At 39.7% G+C, this 21831-nt stretch overlaps 1 protein-coding gene across 5 annotated transcripts in view; it reads right to left on the bottom strand.

The window, feature by feature from the left end:
- Positions 1-358: 358 nt before the first annotated feature.
- Positions 359-21831, bottom strand: part of nfat5b (nuclear factor of activated T cells 5b) — a 38039-nt gene continuing 16566 nt past the window's right edge. Inside the window, exons 2-15 of one of the 5 annotated variants that reach the window (XM_061038259.1) lie at positions 21501-21594; positions 18960-19082; positions 16360-16422; positions 15213-15792; positions 13609-13795; positions 12327-12517; positions 11845-12017; positions 10270-10404; positions 10118-10170; positions 9272-9404; positions 8677-8751; positions 8435-8535; positions 5774-7568; positions 359-5033 (exon numbers count right to left, since the gene is read on the bottom strand). In XM_061038259.1, coding sequence (XP_060894242.1) covers positions 4795-5033; positions 5774-7568; positions 8435-8535; positions 8677-8751; positions 9272-9404; positions 10118-10170; positions 10270-10404; positions 11845-12017; positions 12327-12517; positions 13609-13795; positions 15213-15787 — 3657 coding nt within the window. In that variant the 5' untranslated portion in view covers positions 15788-15792; positions 16360-16422; positions 18960-19082; positions 21501-21594 and the 3' untranslated portion in view covers positions 359-4794. Of the gene's footprint in view, positions 5034-5773; positions 7569-8434; positions 8536-8676; positions 8752-9271; positions 9405-10117; positions 10171-10269; positions 10405-11844; positions 12018-12326; positions 12518-13608; positions 13796-15212; positions 15793-16359; positions 19083-21500; positions 21595-21831 lie in introns of all 5 variants that reach the window. The other 4 variants (XM_061038250.1, XM_061038233.1, XM_061038242.1 and 1 more) reach the window with 4 other exon arrangements.

The raw sequence follows: 21831 nt of genomic DNA, 5'->3' as shown, positions 1-21831 counted from the left end.
GGGTAGTTATGAGTTGAGGTTGTTGATTATTGGGTTCCAGACAGATTCAAATTCAGCAGTTTGTTTTCTGAGTTAGTTGTTCCTTGATATATATTCGATGAGTAATTTTTTCCAATGTGCAAAACAAGTGTTTTATTTGTCTCTTAAGAGGTGAGGTCCCTTGTATAAGCCTGTTGGCTTCTTGACCTCTCCTGACACACCTTTTATATATTTTTAATTCTATTTGGATGTATTCTTATGTGTGTGCTAAATAAATAAATACAAATAAATAAAATAAAAATGAATGAGTTTCTCTATTTCTATGCAGTAGAAAAGCCTACACACCAAAACATGAAACAAAAGCTCGGAGACGTAATAGTTAAAGGTATTTCATTTAATACAGATAGCAGCAAGTTTAAAGAAATATAATTGCAAGAAAATAAAAACATCCCAACAAAAGCCAAATATATAGAAAGATTTTCCCCCAGGGTAATAGACAGTTGTTCTAAAAAGAGGACAGATTTTCCTCTTGCTATTTTCAAGAGCAAAATAGTCTGTTTACCGATGAATGGTTCAATCTTGAAGCACATGTTTTTTTTTTTATAAAAGATTACTTGTATTTTGCAGAATTTGCAGTTCTCATTGTTTCAAAATGACAAGACTAAACAAATCAAGGATGCTTAATGTATTTATTGGTCTGAATAAAAAAAGGAAGTCCTGGTAGCTTTAGAGACCTCGAGAGAAGTCAGGAAGATAAGGAACCACTTTGACAGACAGTAAACAGTAAGTTTGGATACACAGAGGAGGGAATAAGAAGACTGACTGCCCCCTTTTCTCAACAACAACAAAAAAATCATGTTTAATACAGGTGATAAGATCCAGTTTTGGATTTAGAAAACGTTTAAAGGCAGAACTAAGGCATCAGGAAATATTTCAACAAGCATCGACATAAATAACAAAAAGAACATCTACTTTGGTTTTCTACCTTAGAGAGGCTATTTAGAAAAATATATATATTGAAAAACTAACAAATCTACATTTACAGTATATTAGCTGCATAGCAGTTTCAGAGAAAATTTGCCTGCATCTACGTTGTAAAACATAAATGCAATGTATACTTCAAACATGTAAGACATACGACATAAATTGCACACAACACATTACCAACCAATACCACATTAACTTGGTCACTGTTGATGAGAATTTAAAGTACACTTAAGTCTTATGGCTTCAAATTTTCTAATGAGGACTACTCATCATGTGGGGCATAAACAGGAATCTGTTGTATTACTAATAACTCTCCTAAAGGCACATGTACAATATCTACTGGTATATAAAGTGACCTTTTAGGAAAATATCAACTGTTTGAACACTTGTGAAATTAACTTAATTAGACTCAATTCGTTGGTAATCATTCAGCTGTTAATGTTTCAAGAAACCACACATTGTTCTATTGCAGGAAACGGAGACATTGTTAGGAAATATGAGAACTTTTTTATCAACTTTCCCTCCAAAGTACAAGTGACTGTATAATGGATCACAGATTTTTTAGTTACACTGTAAAAAACACACATGAGGAAACTGTAATTTCTAAAAAGTAATTACCTCCCCAGTATGTGAATAAAAGAACATTCAGCATCTAAGCAAGACATTTACTGCCATGCTTTATAATCACATTCAGTACTATATTCATAGTAAAAAAATACTGAAATTGTTTTGGTCCTGTTGTGAAAGATTTCTTGATTTTGACAGTATAAACTGGTTGGTGCCATTTTGGCCTGCTGTCAGCTGTTTGTCATAAAGGACTTCAGGTTCTGATTTGAAGCTTTGAACAAGCACATGGTATTTACATTCAGGTGTGTATTATTACACCTAAACCTTTCGGAATCACCAGAGTAACTGTGAACAGGAATAAATTCATGTTAACACGCTATTTAGAGTGTCCAAGGAATATTATAATGTCTTTGAAAGGCATCACCACTTGTTCACACTAAATGTATCGGCATGTTTATGGACCAAAATCACATTGCTGTCATTAAATACAGTTAGAACATATTTGAATACAATTCGAAAGTTATGGGAACAGTTTTGAAAAGAACCAACACCCAAATAAATAGGATATGCCTCTTTGACATGCGGCATGGGAGCTACACCAGAAAGTAAAGAAAGATAAGTCGGTGTTATCTTTGTGGGAATTTTTTTTAAAATCTGAGTTCTTCTATTTCACAAGTAGAAAAAAAGCAAATCACGGATAGCTCTTTTCTCCAAAGTCAGGTTTCCTTCAGGAGTAAAGTCCCTTTCAAAACGACTCAAACTACTCAAACGGACACACCGTACTTCTACATATCACATTAGTCAAGGTGACACAAAATCCATCACAAAAACAGCAGTTTCTGATTTAACTAAAGAGTATATAAATGTAACCTTATAAATGTGTTTCTAACAAAATTAACAAACAAAACAATACGACAACTGAAGCATAAAACTGAGCTCATCCTGTCATCTTCAGAGACCAGCCCCTTGTTCATGCACACACAGTGAAATGAAACATGACAAGCATGTTTGTTTTTTTAAATAAAGTAAGTAGAGAAGAAATAATATTGTGACATTGTCCCTTAAGAGGAAATATATATCTTAAGGAGACAAATAAAAGTTTACAGTTTTTAAAGTTGCAAGTCAGAAATAAAGAAACTTAAAGCCATAAAACTGGCCTGTCATCAGGAGTAATGCAAAGCGAGATTTGAGTCAAACTTTGGTCCTGAAGCCACTGGCCAACTGCAGACAAATACTTTCGACTTTAATCTAGAAAACGTGTTCAGTTTACATTTGAAGGACATGTAAAAAGAGATCTGTTCCTGCATGTTAATACATTTAAATGGGTGAGATGTAGACAGCAAACTCTTGCCTCTCCTCAACATTCACTAGACCAATCCCATTCATGAAACTAGTATAAAAAAAGGCTTGTTTCGAGCTTGTTTCAGAACACTATTCCAGTTCATGCGTGCCTGACGCAGAATGGTGACATCAAAATGACACCAAAACACACAATTATCTCATCTCTATGACAAAAACAACAATATACTATGTTACATCCTACTCTCTCTACCGTAGATGCATGTACTCTCATAGGGATGATACATTATCACATGACTTGAATGTCTTGATCCACATTTGTCTACGCTGGTTTTCAGGAATAAATAATGTTTTGTGTTTTGGGAAGGAGTAGCTTGCAACACAGCTGACAATGAGATGCACTGTTACACTATATAGAGATATTTTGGAGAAACAACAGACAGAAGTGTCTCTTCTTCACTGAAAACAATGAGGCGGGAGAAACACCACCTCTCGTGGGGCTGTACCCTCAGTGAGTGAAGTGTCCACACAGAACAGCATCATAATGTACTGATGATTTATGTCAAGAAAAGGCTAACCATTGTTAATATATCTACTACAATGCTTTCTTAACAAGTTTCTCTTTGTAATGCACTTAAAGGAGAACATATCCTAAAAAGAAGCAAACTGACACAGTTTGGATAGAATGATTAGACTAAACGTTAGCCTAAACATGTTTGCTAACCTACATCATAAAGTGCTATCTGTACACAGTGGTGGAGATGTGCTGTTATATTGAAAGATATGTTACACAGCAGGAGGCGACCATCTTCACGGCACAGCTGTTGGCTAAACTACAATTATGCTGATTAATTATCACGGGGCTAAACAGGTCTATGGTGAACCTAATTAAGCCTTTTGTAGAGAGAGAAAAAAAGAGCCACATTTCTTAAATTCTGAACCCACTGAGCAGTTTCTGTCTTTGTCATTTAAAAAAAAAAAAAAAATGAAAGCCAGAGTCATTTTGTCGGCTGTTTGTCACATCTAGAGAGTGTTTTTTTGTAATAATATCAGGTGCAAGCTCGCTGCAAAAAAATGAAAATAAATCATAAGCACCTACATTTATGATACACACTTGGTTGTGGCAACATATCAAATAATGTATTTATTCTTGCAATTCTTCTTACTACTTCCCCATGCTTCATTCAACCTCTCTAACCTTCTTCGTTCACTTTCTGCACTGTTGGGTGAGTACCATTCCAAACCTTGTCAACAGTAACCATCTTCAACCAAACATTCCCAGTCATTCCCACTTGTTCCTGCTAAACGTCACACTAAACATTCAAGGCAAGAAAAAAAAATACACTAAAAGTAGTAAAGGGCACACCATTCATGGGCACCACTCAACACTTTGGAGAACACTTTATAAAACACCAAACAATCTGAAAGGTGATGCACATAACATTACTGACAATATATCTACTGTTTTACACAAAACTTCACATATTAGATTGATAAATAAGGCCTTATGTTACTGTTTGTCTCATACAATGCATGTTTCAACAATGGTGAGCCAGTCAGTCATGAAGTCAAAAAGAGAAACTCTCTTTTCTTGGCTGAGCAATCCAAAACCAAATCCCAGGAGTAATCTCTGTCGATTCTGGATTTTCTGCTTGTTAGTCCGATAAAAGCCATAATTTATTTCAGTCTGGAGAATCATCATTGATGGGCTTTTAGGGGAAGAGACCGCCTCCGAAAGGCAAGCGGCTCGTGACAATGTTTAACACTTTTGCTCCTTTTTCTAATTAATTGTGTTTGTATTTTTTTTTGTTCTCATATAAACACATAATGCAGGACAAGTTTTAAATCTTGTACTGCTTGCACTGAACAGACAGTATTTGGACTATTCTGTCTACATTTAACAATGACACCAGAAAGGATTGATAGAGCAATACGAGACATATCTTTGAACCTGCATTAAGGTTAGTATGAGCGCGTTAAGTTGCTGCCGGACTCCTGCAGGCTGACCAGCAGGTCGTCAATCTTCTCCATGTTCTGTGAAGCAGTCATGCTGTTCTGTACAGACCCAGACTGAGACAGGGACTGGCTGAGCAGAGACTGGATGTGAGCTTCACTCTCTCTTTGGTTCTGACCTGACTGGCTGATAGCTATGATCTGATCTGACAGGGTGTTTCCAGGAGTGTTCATCAGCTGGCCGCACTCTGCGAGGAAGGGGGAGAAAAAGACATTCAGAACCTCACATTTACAACAGTGCTATCTTGAATCTGGGTTTATCTTGTGTACATGTGTAAGTCACAAGTCATAGATAGCTAAATGTTCATCTGTAGCTCAGTTTGTAAAAATAGAAGTATATTTACTTCAAGTGCATTGAACACTAAAACGTGGTGAGCTTGATGAAAGTGATAACTAAAACACACTACATGGCTTACGCATGAAAAACAATATTGTAATATGAATTTTATTTCTATTTTGCTGTAACCTATTTTTTTTTATTCTTGATCATCCGTTCTGACAGTGGCTAGTGTATTAAGATGTCCAAAAATGTACAATACTATACCTACTCTTAGTCCATTTACCATACTAAGGCTCTACTGGAAGACAAAAGTCAATAATATTGCAGTGAATTCATGCCCATCTCTATCATGTTGCCAGAGAGGCTTCATAGGTTTTGATAGAGGAAGATAATGAGGAAAATAAACTACTATTTCACAATGATATCCATTTACTTTGGAAACCACTATGCTCAATGTGCTTAGATACACTGGCTATTGAAAACATTTCCTATTTGCAGAGGAAGTTGACAAAGGCTCTCATTGGCTTTCACACAGTTTTTCTTGATCTGTAGTTTATGTAGTCTATATTTGTTGAACTGAATGCTGTCTTAACAGGGTGTCTATGTTATATATCTAGAGGGTGTGTGCCTGTGTTTTCAAGTCCTTACCATTCTGAATCCCATAAAGGAAGAGTCCTGGTTGTGGAGGCTGGCTGGGCTGATTGATGTTTCCGCTGACAGCCGTCTGAAACAGAGTCCCTGGCTGTTGCACAGGGGAGGAGGTTGTTGTCTGGAGGTTTGCCACGCCATTCTGTGAGGCAAACATAGCTGACTGTGCAAGCTCCTGAGCAGCCAGCCCCCCTTGCAGAGAGGCTATGTTTGACTGGGGCATAAAAAGGCCCACTGGCTGCTCCTGCCGGCTATTTGAGCTGCTGCCCAACTGCATCGGCTGCTGCTCCTGAAACATGACTTGCTGTCGAGGATCTGTGGGGTTGCCTAAGGCCATTGGCTCAGAACGATCCTGCTGGTTGACAGTCACCATGCTGGCTTGGGAAAAGAGCAGAGGAGGGTTCTGGGTCTCTTGTGAAACCAGACTGCTGCTGGTCAGTGGTGGCATCTGGCCCTGGCTGCTGAACATGAGGCTGGAAGTCTGATCTGGAGAGGACAGACGGTTGTTGCAGAAGAGTAATCCAGCTTGCTGTTGCTGCTGCTGGCCTGAGCTGAGAGTGTTTGCAGGATGTTGGGAGATGTTCTGAAACAGGGAGGCCTGCTGGGCTGGCTGTGTGTGGGGCTGAGCCTGGGAAGGCTGTTGCTGTTCCATAGGGCCTCTCTGCTGGATGGGGGAGAGCTGAGTCTGAGCCTGATATACTGACTGTGGCTCAGGAGCAGGAGTTTGTAGGGCAGTGAGGAAGGCCAGCTGCTGCTGCTGCTGCTGCTGCTGTTGCTGTTGTTGCTGCTGTTGCTGAGCACTGCTGCTCTGTGTGAGGAAAAGTCCAGGAGTTGAGGGCTGCTGGTCTGGAGACTGCAGGACTGTCATGGTGTTTTGGAAGAGAGTGGCCTGGACTTGCCCCTGGGAGGCTTTTTGAAACAACCCCCCCTGTTGATCTTGTGTTTCAGCCAGTGAAGTGGGATTGTGGAACATGGGTGGTGAAGGGTGTGAGGGCGTCTGCTGAAGGAAGTTGTTCTGAATTGCGAGCAGGTCACTCGCCTGCTGAAAGAGAGCTGCTTGCTGCTGCTGCTGCTGCTGTTGGGCCTGTTGGAAAAGTGTCCCCTGGTTCGGCACCACTACTTGTGATGAGCCCTGCTGCTCTGAGTTCTTGCCTTGAGAAGCATCCTGAAACATGCCACACTGCATCTGAATCTGTGACTGAAACAGCTGCTGCTGTATATTCTCCAAAACCTGCTGCTGTTGCTGTTGCTGTTGCTGTTGGTGCTGCTGATGAAGCTGTTGTTGCTGAATTTGCTGTTTTTGGATCTGTTGTTGGTGCTGGATGTGCTGTTGCTGCTGTTTGGCCAAGGAGTCGTCAGATTGGAGTGGTAAATTGCAGAACCCTTTGGCTTTAAGTTGCCGCACAGCCTCCTCCAGCTGGGCCACTTCATCTGGGGGGAACAGGGGTATCTGCTGCTGCTGCTGCTGCTGCTGAGGGGCTGGTTCACCACACAGCCTCCCCACAACTCCAGAGCCACTGCCAGGCCTCTCCTGCCTGAGGCCCTCTCTCTCTAGGAGGAACTGCTGTGAGCTCTGCTGCAGCAAGGAGTCAGCAGGGACTGAAAAAGAACTGGTTGCTGCAATGTCCTGTTTCTGGATTGTGCTTAAGGGCTCTGTGTTGGTAAAAACAGTAGCCTGGCCTTTTTCAGAGTCACTTGCAGGTTGAGATAGGCTGTTGGAGAATGGTCTGCTTTTATTTAGATGGCCTGCAGTACCGTCGGGGTTCTGCTGGGCTGTACACAAATCTTTAGTCTGCTGATAAACACAAAATGAAAAATAAAAAGATGCTACATATTTTCTTTTTTAAAGGGGCTCTATGTAACTTTCAAAAATACTGTGTTTGTAGTAGGGGTGTGCACATGTACACGTGTACACGTGTAACCGGTTAGTAAATCATAACCATGGCTTTCCACGTCGTTCTTTCGCAGTTTGTAGCGATACCGCATGGCCGTTAGGCGAACTGCACTGGTAACCTGTTGCTCGATCTCCCTCGCATGCTCGTCATACGTGCTCGTACTTACCCAAACGAGCATCATCATCGGCCGCGAAACACTGGATATTTACCGACATAATGTTTACAGAGGAGGTAAGTGGTCATACACATGTGAAAGTCTGTGTGTCTGTATTCATTCTCCATCCTACAAACGACAGTCTCTGCAGGCACTGGCTGAGAGCAGGAGTGTGTGATGAGTTTGTCCGCCTTTGAGAGCTCCTAGAGCAGATAGAAGTGTGTGGAAGGCGGCCTCTGGCTATATCGGGAGTGTGTGATGAGTTTGTTCTGTTGATCTCTCTAAGTGGAGCAGAGTGAGGAGGACGTTGAGAACGTGCATAAAATGTCACTTCCTGGAGCTTTCGCGGAAAATACGACCCGGGGAAACTTTTTATACAGGCAACACAGATAGACAGTGAACATCTACTTTTTCACATCAGTTAACCGTTCGCTTATTAATGGGTGATAAAAAACGATTTATACATGTAAAAAGTTACATATAGCCCCTTTAATGTGTACTAATTTTACTGATCATTCATTTGAAATAACAAACAATTTCAGTTCTTCTTTAAAGTTTCACACAGTTAAGGTAACAAATAAGGTATTTAATCAGGTCAGATCTTTAGATTACCTTAAATACACCTGATGACTGGAGGTTGCTGATCTCCATCGGAGTGACATCCTCCCTCTTCACTAACGGCAACAATGAAGGCATCAAGGCACCATCTAGAACTGTAGGAGCAAAAACCAATGATTCTGTGTTGTTCTTATAGGAATTATTTCCTTCCTTTTTGTTGAGTTATTCATACATGTGGTCATGCAGGCAATACAAACATTGTTGTGTAGAATAACAAAAAGCAAAGAGAAAAAAACCTTTAATTTGTTCATCAAACGGGCAAGTCTTCACAGGGGAGGGAGCCTCTTTCTTCACAGGAATATCATTTTTAGCTGAAAGGAAAACATCAACAGATTTCTATCTCTGATCCCAACAAGCTGGAAATAAATGTAACTATGCACAATCAATCATAATAATAATGTTATAAGGGGAGAGGCTAAATGAGGTGCACAGGACTGTAACATGTATTATGATTTATTTATATTGCTTTAATAATCACATATCTGAAATTATTTTATCACAGGATAGCTATAAAATACCTTGCAACCGAAAAAAGTGCTGAATAAGGAAAACCATGGATTCTGGGTTTTGAATCCATGAAAGAGGTTGTTTACAAATTGTAATACTTGCTTTATATCCACTGAACAGCAGGGGGTGGTGTTATCAGGTTAAGAATTTGATTGGGTTAGCTGGGAAGCCAGCAAGTTAATAAAGAAAACTAAATAATCAACTATCTACAACATTTCTGACAAACTAGTCGTCCTATCAGCTTATGTAAAAAAAAAAAAATAAGACACCTGAAGAGGAATTTTGTGTGATTTAGTAGATTGACTGACATTTGGTGGAACTAACCTGTATCAGGTGTGTAGGTGAAAGGTTGAACATCATGGGATCTCCCAGCATTTGTCACCACATAGATCCCCACACACACTGAGGAGGTGATGGATTGGCTCTGGTAAGGAGGAACCTTCACTATCAAGTGATTCTGGGGAGCAATAATTAAAGAAATGTCAGCAAAAAGGAATGAACGCTAGTGCAGATCTATAACACGTGTCTAATCAAGTCAAATGGTGAGCTGGTTGGAAACAAGTAAATAAATATTCAATACTCTAGTGTACACCGTGGATTCTTTTTGCACAAAAGAGACACTGTAAAGCTATATTTTTATTAGCCAAACATCACCCCATGTTTACATGTAATACACATTTTGTAACTGCAGAGGTTTTAAGTAAAAGGTTTAAAGTAAATAATACAGCAAAAACATGAAGCTAAGTTATTTGAAGAGACATTTCTGGACTATTTTTTTTTTTAGGAAATAATGTGCTTTTTTATTTTCTTTCTAATCTGCAGGGTTTCACAAGATAACTCAGAAGTGTTCCCTTAACAAATGACTTAATGACATCAACAGAATTCAACACAAGCACCTCTTCTATTAGCTGCTGAATCATCAGTTGTTACAGGGACAAAGATTTAACCTGGACTGTTAGGACACAATCAGTGTAGCTCCTGAGTCTGAGTGTAATTAGGTCAGAACAGTGAGACTACTCAAACCTTTGAACCAGCAGCCATTTAACATGATGACATCGAAATCCCCATACAAATCTCAAATGGCAACTTGTATCTACTCAACTCATTAGTAACTGGCACTAATCATTCAGTACAACAACCAAAAAAACATGAGAACAATCACATGTGTACCTGGTGAAAAAGCTCCATGTCAATTTCAGCCTCTGCTTTCCACGAAGTCTCATCTGGAACCGACAGAAGATGAAGCAGGTTGACTTACATAAAACATGCATGAACCTGCATGATATAAAATCAATCGCAATTAAAAGACTTTGTTTTTTTACCTGAAACATTCTCCTGAAATATTACTTTGGTATCTTTCAGAAAGTTTTTGCCAATGATAAAAACCTCCTCTCCACCCCTCACTGAACAACAGTGGAGGGACTTCTTCAGGATTTCTGGCACCCCTGCAGGCTGAGCTGGAAACAGAGCAGAGGGAAACTGTTAGAGTTCATTTCTAATGTTTCTTTGACTTATAAACATCTGGAGAGAGAATTTAAGCAGTTATTAATCCAGACATTATGATACCTGTTGTAATAAGACACTGTTCACCACTATTTACAAGCAACATGGATATATTCACAGATTCAAAATAATACATGCCCAAGGATTAAAAAAGCAACAACAGATGTGTTTATATGACGACATTTATCTTATTATTGTTTTGGGGTGGTCCACCATAGTGTCAACATGACACAATGGCTTTATTGGATGCCATCAGTAATGCTGCAAGGCTTTTTTTTAAGTTCAACAAGTTTCATTGAAGATACATTTTTAAAAGCAAATGATTTAATATTAAATACCATTAATGGAGTACTATATTGCATAACAAGTAACAACTCCGACTGTCATCATGCATTTCATTATTGAAACTATTATCTGTAAAAATGGAAGAAAATAAACAACTGTATTCACCAGTCAAAAAAGTGAATCTTGACATGACACAATGAGCTTAGAAACTGATCAAATTTGAGTCGATGACAGGGCTTGCTACGGGTCTAATGGTGGCACAGAAAGGATAAAACAACCAACTGCAGCCTGCAATCTGATACTATGCATTCTAAAACTAAAATATTTGAGAGTAATGTTTCACTTTTGATGCTTTAAAAACTTTTCAAGAGTTGCAGATTCCCTAAACAGAGATGTGATGTGGTCATCCTACTCAAACACTGGCTGTTTCTCTGGCCCTCACAAAGAACCCTTAACAACCTGAAGCTCAAACCACTCCCCTTTGCCTCTCACACATTTCACAAAGCTTATTCACTAGTCTACACACAAACACACACACACACGCAATGCCACTAGGGATTACGTTTTTTTTGTAGGGAAAATATATTTACTGGATTGCTTGCTGGCTCTGTGTAAACAATAGAAGTTCACACACCTCGATTGTTTTTCCTTTCCTTCTCTCTCTCTAACGTCTCTCTCTCAAAGCATTTCTCCCAAATCTACTTACTCAGAAACTTTCTTAATGCCCTAAGCGTCTTTCCTGTTCATGCAACCAACCACACCCTAATACTGTATGCATTGTTAAATAACACTCGAACCTGAAGGAATATTTACTCATTGTCCCCAAATGCAGACATCAAAAGACAGCAGTGTTTGTACCTCAAGCTATATTAAACTTACAATCAGGACCTCTTGTGTTATAAAGGAGAAAATAGCTTTGTTGATGATGGGAAACTGTTGACTAAGTAGGTTACAGGTCAACTGTCTGTTTTACTTTTACACAAGAGCTTATGCAACATCTTTTTATTTGCAAGTATCTACAATCTAAAACTTCTTCTTTTAGGTTGGACCAAGATACCAACTCATAACATAGTGTTTCCACAGAGACAAACTCCGGGTCATTGACTTACTGCACAGGATTGGAGATGAGGGAGTCTGAAGTGTGAGCACTGAACCATCTGGACGGGGGATGTTGACCCGAAATACCAGCCGAGCGCGTGTGCTCTTCTTCTTTGACCCGGCTACACCGATGCGAGCCTCGACGTCGGCGTTACGTAGCTTCAAGATCCCAACACAGTCCACCCTGCATGGAGAGACGGTGATAGCTTGGAAAACTTGCAGTTTAAACAACAAACTTTACAGTGTTTGCTAAACTAGCAGCTCTACACAACACTAAATACCTCAGTGTCTCATTACCACAACTGAATACCCCAAGGGGATCAATCTACCTTACACCTCGCACGGGTATTCTTTATGCAATCATCTTGTTAACGACTGGTTTGAATGATCTCTTAGCATATTAATGAATGGGAGCCTTTTATGGTCTATATACATGTATAAAAAGATAACTTTTAACAAATTAATTAAATGTGATCACAAGAAAAGAACGTACGCCAGTGTCATCATAGTGCTTGGATCAAGTGACACCTCGATGACAGTTGTGCCATCAATATCCACCTCTTTGCAGGCCGTAGTGTTTCTGCCAGTGACCCTGCAGGCCTGGTAAAATCCATGAGGTTTCACACGGCCAGCATCGTTTCCAACAAACACCTGCAAAACCACCGGCTCATTCACTCCCTCCAGCTGTGTGAGTAAAAACAGGACAAGCAATATATTCATTATCAAAGACATGGTTGATGAAGGCAATGCAACAGTCCCTTTTTGTTCAAGAAAGAAAGAACATTCGGCTCAAGACTTAAGTTCAGACCATGCCAAGAAATCAATGAACTTGTAATTTCTAAGCTTAGATAAATGATGGTGCTTAGATAAATGATGGTGCTTAGATAAATGATGGTGCTTAGATAAATGATGGTGCTGCAATGTCCCATCACGTGCAACCACGAGTATTTCCATACCTATCAAGTAGATTCCCCTCAATATGCTGTTAAAGTGCATTTTGGCAAACTTTCACATTGAACTTAATGTGCCCTGTCTATTTGCAGCGCCTTCCTCAATTTAGTCTAAGCTTGTTTATCAGCACATTTCCATTCCTCCTACTTGTGCAATCTAGAGAATTAGATAATAGAGAGTTAAAGCTTAACTAAGACGCATTTAACTTAAATAAACACATTAATGTGCTAAAGTGGAGAGCTGGAGCCCATCTTGCTCGGACTTGAGCACTGGGGACTGAAGACTGGACTCGGACTACAGGTTTGGTGACTTGATTACAACACTGATTTGTGCTGAGTTCATGTATGGTCTGCAGCAGTAATCGATATATGTTTATGTGTATTGTACGGGGTGGGCGTGGGGCCTTTGAAAACCACAGAAAAAGTTTGGGAACCACTGGTTTAAAGTGTTGAATGTTTCAGAGAGATTGTAGCTGAATTTCAACAACATTTGAAGTGAGGGAAACCTCAGAGAATGAAGAAGTTCTTCAATGCCGATGATGAAGAGGGGCTGCTGACTTAGGTCAAACCTTTTTAAGTCATGAAGACCATCAAATAGAGGAGATGTTAACATATTTAGTGTACAAAGGAAATTGGTGGTCATTACAATTGACTTAATTTGTCACAGTTTTGGACTCTGCATTAAAAACACTTCCTCTTCCTCACACATTAATCTTCACTGTTTCACCTTGAACCCTTCAAAGCCTCTGGCAATAACCTAATCACTGATATAACCTTCAGTAAGAAAACAATGTAGCATAGGTTGTGTCGGGGTGTAAAAGGTACCTTCACGGTTGGGAAGCTCTGCTGTGTGCGGTCCTTCACAGATCCTCGGCTGCCTTCTGTCAGATAGCGGGCTCGGTGTTGAGTCTCAGGCTGGACAAGGATCTTCAGCTCCTTCCCCTCACACTTCTGTGGGTGCTGAATCAAAAGAGTTCCTCCTTTCTGTTTGGTTGTCTGAGGATCATCAGAGCTGCAATGGAGACAACAGCAGATCATTCAAATTTTGACATTTCATCTCAATTTTCATTTTAGTTCATGCAATATAGCGGGCTCTTTCATATATTCAAAATGACCCCGTCCTCATTCATTCAGACCCCACCAAATACCCCATGATGATCTGAGCAATGCAGAGTTAACCAGGCTCTCCATTAACCAGGCACGGTCCATCTGCAGCTCTTAAAGCGCTCCGAGTTGTCTGTTTATTTAATCTGCTCTGCTTATCCTAGGTCTTACTGTATGAGTGACTCTGTGATTCACTGTGGCTGACCATTGTTTGCACTTCAGTATCCTGCCCCTCCCTCCCCTCTGATCTTACCGCTCTTCTTCAGTTAACGTATGGTGGGAAATTTAGAGCCAGAATAGTTTGTTGAAGATTTCCATCTGTTATACAATGTGTCGTTTCCTAAAAACAGCTTTTGTGACATTTAGGTTGAGTGCTGTTTGAGATAAGAGCAGGAGGACCTTTAATACAATGGTAACATAGCCTGCTTGAAAAGTTAACCTTGAACCAACGACAGGAGACATTTTAGAGATAAAATGTAAAAGCTTCAGAGCTATCGACTGCTGAATGTAAATGATTGTATTCAGAAGCTTTGGGTTTACTTTTGCAGACTCCTCTGATCTGATTGTGACTAAACAGAAACCAAAGACTTCTGATCAATGTTCTCACTCCTCCACTGTCAACAAAACACCAAATGAGGGAATATCTTTGGGATGAAACATATCATTATTATGTATTATCACTTTACCTGATGCTTATTTTCTCCATAAACAATTTATTAGAACTCACAGTGATGCTCTTAATTCTATGATAATTATTTTTACAATAAATAAGTCAACAAAGACTCCTCACCTTTGAGGCACTTGAACCATGTATGGCATTTATTTTGAAATAAAGAGTAAAATTACTATTTTTTGAAAATAGTTTTTCCATAAACAAATGGATCTCTAAAGTGTCCACCAGCCTAGGGTGTTGTCTATTGGTACACACTATACGGAGACTGATTATTTTTCTTTGATTATATTTAGGCTAAGATTTTGCATTGCTGGGGACATGGCTGATCTGGAGACACGCGGCCGCGTTGGATCTGTTTGCTAGCAGGCTTAAGCCCCGCCTCAGCTCTACCTCTTTGTCTCTAACTAGGTTGACCAAAATTTAGTTTGTGACAGCATTTCTAATATGGAAACCACCATCGTTTGGCTTCAAAACTCTTCTTCAGAAAGTCTCTGAGACTATGTTCAGATCTTATACAGTCTATGCTCTTCACCAATATGTACAAAACAATGGCCTCATTTGACCACTTTAGGATAAGCAGAGTGGCCTTTTGAATATTACATGTCAATTGTTATGGTATTTTAAATTAACTGAATTTGAGGGTTACACAAACCTTCCTTTTTGTCCAGTCTTGGTGTCAGGTCCCAGCTGTGAGAGGACAAAGTGTGGCGCTTTAGCACTGTCTGCATCAAACATGTCCATGCTGCCTTCCCCTGTAGGCACAGACTTAGGACCAGGCCTCTGGCGAGGTGTACGCTTGCGAGACTTTCGGGGCACCTCTGTATTGTCGTTGTAAGAGACGGTGCTCATGATGCTGAAGTTGGAGAGAGAGTCATCCATCCAGATGCTGTTACTCTGCTCGGAGTCTAAGGACGCTTCACCCTGGCAGGACATCTGGCTGTCATCAAACAGGTCTTGTGGAGGTGGAGAGATGTTCAGTACAGTGCGGCGCTTAGATGGAGTAATCTCGCTGCTTCCCTTGCAGTTACCTCCGCTGCTGCCGTTACCATTCCCACTTTCTGCTCCGACAACCTCCAGCCCAGCTCTGCTACTCCTGATGTCGTCTGGGTCGACATTGCCGCAGTGTGCCAGGTTCTGGTCACTGGCTGATGTACTGGAATGAATGATGGAGCTGGAAGAGGTGGGAAAAGCACTGCGGGGACCCTCCATGGTCATAGAAGAGGACATGGCATCTACAGTGCAAGTAATAAGACAGTGAATAAAGGCATCCCAACCAGTGTTGGCTAGCAGTCCCATTTAAGCAGCAAAATTTGTTGAAGATTTTTTTTTTCTCGTTTTGCTTTTATTATTGTTTTATATTTTATCCATTATTTTGCTTTGTTCATCCAATTAAAATTTCCCCCTTTTATTGGATGTTGGTGTCTCTGGTGAATGATGTTTCTGAGGATTTGTAGATGTACAGTGTGCAAAGAGCAGTATATGTGTCTTTAAATAGGGGCCAAAGAAGCAGTCACCCATCCAAAAAATAAAAAAATTAAATATTTTGTTTAATAAATGAACATGTAAAAATGTTTAGAATTGATCAAGTACTGTGTTTATGTTAACCTGACAAAGTCTTTGAAACTTTGTGAAAATGATGAAACAGGGAGGGAAGTTTAAAACAGTTAAATGCAAAAATGTAATGCATGCCAATTATTGGAGCTTTTAATATTCAATTTCCTTTTTTTTCTTTTTGCTACATAAGTTCATTTGGTTGGGACTGAGCGTAGCCACAGAGACAAAAAAAACAAGCTTCTGACCTATGAAGCAGAGAACTGCAGACCATTTTATATGCAGACACTCCCTGCTTCAGAGGGAACTTCCTGGAATATAAAAATAGACAGCGAATGAGCAATAAGAGCTGAACAGTTAAAAAATGTCAGATTTGAATAATCAATAGGAAAAACACAGGGTATTTTGTTTCTCAGAAAATGTTGCTCCGGCATGCTGACATACGCTGTAACTTCAAAACATTCACATAGTTAAAAGAACTAGATGAAAAGTGGGGAAAAGTCTGGTTAAGCTGCAGATCGTCAAAAGTAGTTAGACTGATGTTGACTTCTGGATCGTTCATTGACTCATTGGTTTGAAAACACACAGTCCAAAAGAAAGAGAGGCACAAAAAAATATGGAGGTAATTCTTTCTTTTTTTATAAACATGAAGAGAAAAAAAAGGGATAAAACCTAAAATCTGTTAACAAATTCTATGTGACCATTAAAAATGTTAAGTGATGGGTGTTTCCCCTCTTTTATTTCATCCCCACAGAAATGTCATCAAAGACTTTAATTCAGTAATATAATTGTTGCTGCAAATAAAACAAAAACAAGTCTGAGGTGGCTCTTTTTCTGCGAAACATTGCATTTAAAAAGGAAGTTATTGTGTCTGTAATAAAGCATCTCCCTGAAACTACAAAGAATTATGAGCCAGGTTACATACTTGGTAGTCTTCATAAAGCTTACAGTTCCATGTAAAGTGTAACATACTTCACCTGTGAGTGGCTGTACTGAAGCATTGTAGTTCAGAGGGAACAAACTTCTGGATTAACTGAAATTCAATTTAAAGCTGTGACACTTAAATAAGGAGCAGAGCAAATCAGCAAGCACAGTCCTAAAGTCAAAGATGCCTCCATTAGTTGCTGTTATATGTATTTTAAAATTGTCTTTCTTTCTTTAGCTTTGAAAACGTGAATGACATCCACTTGACTATCACTGATCTTAACAGTTCATATTTTCTTTTAATTATTTAGGAGATTTTATCTTGGTACCCTTTCCTATAAGAAAAACACATTCACATGTTTTGTAATGTGTTTATAAGACAGGGCAAAGTCACTGCTTATTTCAGTGAAATGTGTAACTATTTTCATATACTGCTGAAAGAGATGATTTCATTAATTGCAGTCAAATAGTGGTACATCTAAATTTTCAAACCAAAATTGAATTTTTCCCATCTGACCATACATCAAGCACAATAATCATGGTTGTATTTATTTCCCCTAAAACAAAAAATCAGAAAGTTGCTGAAGTGTTTATAAGTTAGCAAGCTTATGCAACACTGCTGGAGGTGTAGAGCGGTCAAACAATGAGATTTGAGCCACTCCAAGCCTCCTTACTCTCTTAACAATAATAAAAAAAAAAATCCCTTCTAAAACAGTAAAGGATTTTGTGCTGAGTATGCAACACTGTGACATAATAGGCTTTGTTGGGCACTTTCGCCATTATTGGGTAATCTGAACCCTTAAAACCATAAACCTATTTGATATTCTGTCTGACAAAATTACTTTAGTAAAACACAGAGGACTCTTATATAATCTATTACATAAAACTACATTTACAAACTTTGTTTCTGCAAGAGACAGAAACGTCTCATCAATACTGCCTGTGTTAACAACAACCACTCCCTCGACCACATTTTTCACAGTCCATCAGCAGCTACAGTTAGCAGCCATTTTTTGGTTTACCTAACTCCAATGACATAACTTGCTTGCTATTTTTTTTTATTTGAAGAGATTGATGTAGGAGTCTCACAGAGCTGCAGGCTGCTTATCTGACAGGCTTCCCTGACTAATTTAGTTGTTTGTTTAACCACAGGTACAGATCTGGTACACAGTTTGCTGACTTCGATAAATGATAATGACCTGCTTCTCTCGCCAATACCAAAAAGATAGCCTTACCAAAAAAGTAACATATCTCTACTTTAAAAACAAGGTGATAATCTGCAGTTTATGTATACCAAATGGTAAAACTGTTAAGATGGCACCAACAAAGATGGATGATTTAACACCGTACACCTCTTGAATCTCCTGCAGAATGTGTTGCTAATGCAATCCTGTTATTTTCCTCCAAAGCTGCTTAAAAAAAACGTTTTAAATAGCTCCTTCTGCCTCACATCAGTGTTTAAATTCACTAAAGAATGTGCTCAAACCTCTTCAAAATGTATCTGACATTTCCTATTTTTGCTTACCCAAGCATCTTTTCTGCACTAAGGTGTGAAAGCCCCCCAGAAATGATCGTATAGGTGCATTTTTGACCACAAGGCCTTATGACTTTGGGGAGTGCAGGATTTTTTTTAGAGAAATTTGGAAATTGTAATCATGATAAGACAACGTATCTGATGACAGAATGTGCTTTTATTGTAAATAAGACTTAAAGAAAATTAAATAGGAGAATAGGGAAAAAAAATAGAATTAGGACAAATCAAAACCCTAACTTATAACTGATATAATTAACAGTTACATTAGATAATTTATTGGACCTGACATGCATCCCCAGAGCACTGTTGCTTTTACTGTCAGGGATGGAACATGATCAGTCCTGCTCGCAGAGTAGAAGTAAAGATACTGCATAAGGAGCAGGATCCTACCTGAAGCTACAGCTGCTGAAGGGGGAGGCCCGGCCTCTCCACCACTCTTTTGACTCATGACTTTCAGGCTCTGTCGAGTGGAGGATAACTGTAGCTTTCCAGGAAGAAGATCATAGGCTGATTCTGTTGAGAGAGAAAGGGTGAGCAAGTGAATAGAAGGATTAGGTGGCGAGAGGAACTGAACAGATTTGATTGGTAAAATAAGACTCTTGATTAACATGTCAGCTCACCCACTGATTTGATGTTTTGTGTGATGTGTCCCTTGGAAATACTTTTTCTCTAATGATAAAACTTTCATTTTGTAACAGCAGTGGCACATATCTCAAAGCAGTTCACATCAAAACTCTTACACAATGGTAGGAGCGAATCTTCGTCCTGATTGGCAACGAATCTGATAAACATCAAATAAATAACAACGAAACAGACCGATCCCTTCGTGAACAATGCACAGGGATTCCAGCCTCATTCCAACAGGTGTATCTCTGCCACAGTCTGCTGCTGGCTGCACATACACAAGAATCATGTCACTCTGTGGCCTGCCCTTTCCATGGTGTTGGCAATAATTTAATACATACAAAACATTGTTTGAGAGGTCTCAACCCTAAGAGGAGAAATAAGTACAAGCAGGAATATATTAAGATGATTCTTCTTTTTGATCAGAAGCTTGTGCCTACATTACCCACAATGCAACTCAAAAGTTCAGTTTGGGATCTGTGTGTGTTACATCACTAGTGGTTGATGTTGGCTGCAGCCAGAATAAGATAAGATGAGGGTGACTCAATCACTTGAAGTAATCCATCAGCCTTAACAAAGCTTCTTCAGGACCCCAACCCTTCAAACAAACTCTTAAGTGTAAAGATGGAGGCGTTTCCATGCACTACAACAATAAGTAGATTGTTTTATATCGGATTTAATTTAAATAAAGGTTTTGGACAAGTTCTTTGGACAAAACAAGACATTTGTTGACACATTTAGGTGCTGATTAACCATTTAGCTGAACTTTTGAGGTAAAATCAAAAGACAGCATGCAAACTAAACAACAGATCTCATTACAAACAGGCATCAGACGTTTTCCATCCTCTCTCTGCCTCCCTCATGGCCGACAGGACGTGGTGAAAGTAGAAAGCCTTGGGTCAACAGCATGACACCACTTTAACTAGCAGCCTGATTCATCATCAAAATATTATGGTATGAACTTCGAGCAGCCATTACAGTCGCCTGACTCTCTTCTCTGCCAACTGCCAGCTTTAATTACTTGCAGCTGAGTCCCAGGGTTTGGTGTGTATATCAGATACTTAACCCTCCCATTGTTACCACTCGCTGTGTACAATAGACAAACCTGGGACATACTGAAACCAGCCCATGCCTCTTCATTCCCATAGCCCTCCGGTCTCTTACAGCTCGCTTTAGAAGAGCAGGGAATGCTGGTTCCCAGAAAGGGAGCTTAAATCTGGACTCAGCAAACTCATATAACTCACAATGAACCACACATACACACAGGATTCTAGTGTGGTTTTGCTGCTTATTTGCTGAGTTCTCCAAACAAAATCACAGACACTCATGCGTGCACATGCACACAACGCCCCCCAACCTCCTCCACAAAAACACTTTCTCTGCCCCTGCATTTACACTTTAACTCTACAGTCTACTCGGGGCTCGTTGGCTGACTGCACATGCAGCAACATGTGCTCTTGGTGAGCAACCCTTCCAGTAAACAGATTGCCAACCGCACAGACAGAAAATATGTACTCTTCTCTCAGAGCGGCAGACTCAAAATCACTAGCTGGCCTGTTCAAAGTGTTTCCAGAGTCCACTAGGGCCTTTAAAGAGTGAAAAGAAATATTATATTGCTGCAGATTTGTTTCCTCTTGAGCAGACAGGGAACTGTTCCTTATTTACACAGGACAAAAAAAAACACTGTGTCTTTCACACAGGAGAAAAACATTTAAGAAATAAAAGGATCAGCTTTGTTTTTAGCTGGGAGATAAACTGTACTGAGTTGCCCACCACGTGATGTTTGGATTTGCAGACTGCAGTTGTGTTGTGCAGACCCCCTTAGGAAAATCTTTCATTGTGTGTCTGCTTGTGATCATCCTAATAACAGATTACTGGCAGCCAAAAAATATTCACACTAACAGACAAAGAGCACAAGTCTGATCAGGTCGGCTTAAACTATCAATACTACAAATATTTGCCACCCACTTTCAATGTAAACAGAAGAAAAGATAACACACCACATACACTCAAAGTTATATATCAGAAATCTTCACACAGTTTAATATGCCTGAGCCAAGCGTAACATCTTTCCTTCGTCATACCCTCACCATGCTTTGTGATATGTTTATATGGTAAGAAGTGTATGCTAAAGGTACAAAAAGACAGCACTCACCATGTGAATGGCAGGACTTACACTCTCATTCATTTCCCTCACATTCCTGCTGCTTGCTCTTACTAGCCCTGGCACCTGGGGCGTGGCACTGGTTTTTTTGGCTGAGTGACTGACTTAACTCCCCTTCTGTCCCCCTCCTCCACTCCACCTACCTCTCTGCCTCTCTGTGCCTTGTTTACTGTGCTCCCAGACCCTTTTCTGTACTTCAACTTGCTCAACAGGTTGGTGGTATTGTCATCTGGAATCCTGTCAAGCAGAAATGAAGCAATCCAATAACCTACTGTATGTTGAAACAATTGGAGATACACAATATGCATTTACTGAACCTTGTGGAAGACCTCTGAACAATTAGTGAGTGGGAAGGTGAGAATGAGCTCACCCTGTCAGACCATTTGGAAATGATTCCAAGCAGTGAAGAAAAACAGTAAAGGGGCTGTCACCTGCAGCAAACCATGTACAACAACCCTGAAATGTCTACAGCCA

The sequence above is a fragment of the Labrus mixtus genome, chromosome 1 (genome assembly GCF_963584025.1).
Source record: "Labrus mixtus chromosome 1, fLabMix1.1, whole genome shotgun sequence".
Lineage (NCBI taxonomy): Eukaryota > Metazoa > Chordata > Actinopteri > Labriformes > Labridae > Labrus > Labrus mixtus.
Note: the sequence above shows the minus strand (reverse complement) of the source record. Positions and strands in the feature narration are given on the sequence as shown.